We start from the raw sequence: 3,679 nt of genomic DNA, 5'->3' as shown, positions 1-3,679 counted from the left end.
CTTTTTGACACTAAGAATGAGACACGCTTCGTGTTTTAATTTTAATTTCAGTATTTTAAAACAAAAATCAAATATCCACTCAATTCTTGTTTTTTATTACCCGTTTCTAAAATAAAAAGTCCAATGACCAAAAGATACACTGACCAAAGGGAAACCTTTATTCAAGAAAGCACAAAGTTGTATGTAAAACATGCACTCTCACTTTTGCACTTTTTTTTCTTTATTTATTTATTTTTCTTTCAGACATAAGTTTGAATACTTGAACTGTTGTTGCTTTTACCCCTGGTGAAACTTTATTTTAGCTTCTGCTGACATTCAAAGTAAAATTCCAAAATTAGCCCTAAAACAGAACAATGTACAAAAAAAAGAAAGAAAGAAAAAGAAAAGAAGAAGGCAAACAGTGAAAAGAGGCAAATAAATGATAAATTACATTCTTAGATTTTATCATCTGGTGTCATGTTATGTGCTGTGACAGTATAAATAAATCACTGAATTTAAATTAAATAAGCCTATAGCGAGAAAGAGAATGAGGAGGGACATCAAAATGTACAAATAGCTAAAATACAAACACTTTAAMAATGCTGAAACAGAAAAATAAAACAAAAATACAGTGCATCAAAAAATTATTTTGGTGGCATCACGGGTTGTTCAGTCTTGTGGTTGTTGGATGAGGAACAATGAATTTTGAAACATTCTGGCATTTAAATGAGACATTTTATCTTGTGCAATGTATACAAATGCTAAAAAAACTTCAAAGACAACCATTTAAAAGCTATCCCCAAACATGTCAGCCTCAACAGTCTCTGAAAGGCCACATTTCATGATAAATTTAAAATTTAGCTAATCTCAGTTGCTACTAACAGTCTTTTGAAATGGATGGTCTTATTTTCAACATTCTCTCATGACTGCAGAAAAAAAGCCCTCTGTGATCATTTTTATTTTGTTCTTTATAAATAAAAATATATATCTCTTTACAGCTGAAGCAATTTTTTGCAATGTGCTGCATCATTTAATTTCCACATTCTTCATACTGCTCAAARTAAACCCAACAAAATCTGTTTTACTTTACCATGTGTCACCATGTTGAGTTTCTTTACATCCATCCAAACGTTTGTTTTTCTCTTGTTGCAGAGGATTGCATCAAGCTATACTTCTCTTGAGAGATTATCTTATAAATAATATAAAAAGCCAAGAATTATCTTTTATGAAAAATAATAAAATTAGAGAGTCCGGTTAGTTTTACCCCCCACCCCCACCCCTCAATACCACAAGTAGCACCAAGGATGTGTAGAACTGCACATCCTATCATCTTTCCCTGGAGTCTAAAGATTCTTGGTTTTAAGATTTGGTTTGGTTTGTTGCTGGAGTGGTGCTGGGCGTGAGTTAATACGTTTTATGGGTCTCAATACAAAGAACGATGTATTCGTTGGAGCAGCTTCGTGTCTCCTGACCCAGGAGCAGACCTGAGGTCAGACTGGACGACTGGCCCATGACAGAGATGTCGTCTGCCTGCCACGTCTCGCAGTGTTTGTCCAAGAGCCTGACGCCTCTGTTACCTGAACCGTGCCAGATGCTTTTCCTAGGCCTGGTGGAGGATAAAATCAAAATTATCAGTACACGAACAGACACACCAAAAGTAGGAAAGCAGGAGTTCACAAACCAAAAGGAATCAGCTGAAACATCTCGGCCATCGAAGGAGAAGATAGGTATCCTGGTGTTGATTGTCCCGCTGTCACCTCTGAATATCGATCGCCAGTTTAAAAACAGCACATCCCCCTTAGAGAAAATATAGGGTTACAAACATTAGAGAAAAACACCAAAGTCAATTACTTAAACATCTAGGTAAAGCTGAATGACATGCTCACCCTTAAATTGGTAACTGGCAGATTTTCTCGAAAAGCAGGGTAGACGACATTCTTCAGGTCTTGCCTGTTGGTTGAAATGAAGGCGCGATAGTTGGGAGCCAAACCCATGGCCTTGGCCTGCTCGTAACACATCCTGTCAGCTCTGTTGAGCCCCAACATGTTTCCTGAATGTGGCTGATTTAAGGCCACCAGGTTCAGCTTCACCAAGAGGAAACATAACATTGAGGTTAGCTCACGGTTTTGTGCTAAAACAGCCTCATAAACCTCATTCAGGTTTATTAATAAAGTTTGACAGAACTATTTCACACTGATAACATAACGGTATTAATCCAGTTTAAATGATTTAACCAAGGATAATTTACACTACTCAGTGTTTTGTTTGTTTGTTTGTTTGTTGTAAAACATACTCTTTGTTTTATTGAACGTATTCTTTGCACCGCCTGTCCTCTGACTTGGTTTGCAGCTTGAGGCTGAAAGAAATAAAACAAAAAATGTTTCAGGGGGAGTATTATAGCCGTACAGCATTTCCACAAATACTTTTACTAAAAATCAATCAATCAATCAATCAATCAATAAATCAATAAATAAATAAATAACCTCATCTTGTTGTAAAATGTTACTGGAGAGATAAATCAGATTCCCAAGCTGTGAGGGGGAAAAAAAACATGTCCCAAGTTATAACAGTGCTTTCACAGTGCAGAGCAGTTGATAAATGACAATAAGAACATTGTCAGTTTTGTTCTAAAACACATCGTTGACCGAATCAAGTTTTGGGGCCAATTGTGTGATTTAAAAATGTTCCAATGCAAAAAATAAAAAAGTGAAAACACTTTACACAGGCGTATAAGGTCCTTGATTTTTATAAATGGGAGCTGTAGTAAATCATTAATCATTCTTTCAAACAGGCAGAGGCTGGTTCACCTCCCCGCTGATCCACAGCCACTAAATGTTTCACCGTTTTTACGCTAAACTTTCATTTTTCCTTCCTTGATGTTGGCTCGTAAAAAGACACAGTCAGTGCCAAACTGAATTTTGTAGATATTTAAATAAGTAATAAGAAATCCCATTAAAAGCATATTCTAGCTAGTTATTGACCATTGCWCCGTGTTAGTACCTGTATTTCTTTCCACCCCTGAGAAACCTTCAGGAAGAGACTTCCTGTTGCTCTGACGTATGCCAGTGTTCCCTCTTCAACCCTCAAGGTTTGCTGCATCATACTCTCCCGAGTGGAAAAAGTTTTCAACTGAAATTGTAAATAACACATTTTGGCATAATTTACGTTTCTCTTATTATCAGGATAAGTTTTAAACTTGTTTTACTGGTGATTTTTATTATTATGTAGTTCCTCCACTTTTACAATAACAGGAAATTCACTTACAGTTGCTGAGTTACTGGAAGCACCTGGAGACCCAGGTGGTCCAGGTGGACCAGGGGGGCCAGCAATGCTCAGAGCTGCCACAAGAAGAAAAATCAGTGCAATTCAGAAGCGCTTCATTCATCTAAACTGCACTAACATTGTGTTAGTCATTGCTCTATTGGTGCACGCTGAAAGACTTGTACCTGAACCATATCCAGAGAGGAACCCAGGTGTCCCTGGAGGACCCGGTGGCCCAGGAGGACCAACAGAACCTGGTCTACCATAGCCTGGATTCCCAGGTGGGCCTGGCATCCCTGGTTGACCAGGAGGCCCAAGAACAGACTCTCCTTTGGGGCCCTGAACAAAGTCAGGAAAAAGACACTTTACTTATTTTCTTTCACACACACACACACACACACACACACACACACACACACACACACACACACACACACAC

At 38.0% G+C, this 3,679-nt stretch overlaps 1 protein-coding gene across 1 annotated transcript; it reads right to left on the bottom strand.

The window, feature by feature from the left end:
• Positions 1 to 135: 135 nt before the first annotated feature.
• On the bottom strand, positions 136 to 3,579 carry LOC106515523 (collagen alpha-1(XVIII) chain; the record flags this gene model as incomplete). The annotated part of the gene is given in 8 exon segments (XM_014005362.1): positions 136 to 1,585; positions 1,661 to 1,776; positions 1,866 to 2,063; positions 2,273 to 2,335; positions 2,463 to 2,510; positions 2,980 to 3,108; positions 3,244 to 3,317; positions 3,426 to 3,579. Coding segments are annotated over 8 exon segments (984 nt in total), but the record flags the coding sequence as incomplete, so codon positions are not given.
• Positions 3,580 to 3,679: the final 100 nt, after the last annotated feature.

This window comes from Austrofundulus limnaeus, unplaced genomic scaffold (genome assembly GCF_001266775.1).
Source record: "Austrofundulus limnaeus strain Quisiro unplaced genomic scaffold, Austrofundulus_limnaeus-1.0 Scaffold30, whole genome shotgun sequence".
Classification (NCBI taxonomy): domain Eukaryota; kingdom Metazoa; phylum Chordata; class Actinopteri; order Cyprinodontiformes; family Rivulidae; genus Austrofundulus; species Austrofundulus limnaeus.
Note: the sequence above shows the minus strand (reverse complement) of the source record. Positions and strands in the feature narration are given on the sequence as shown.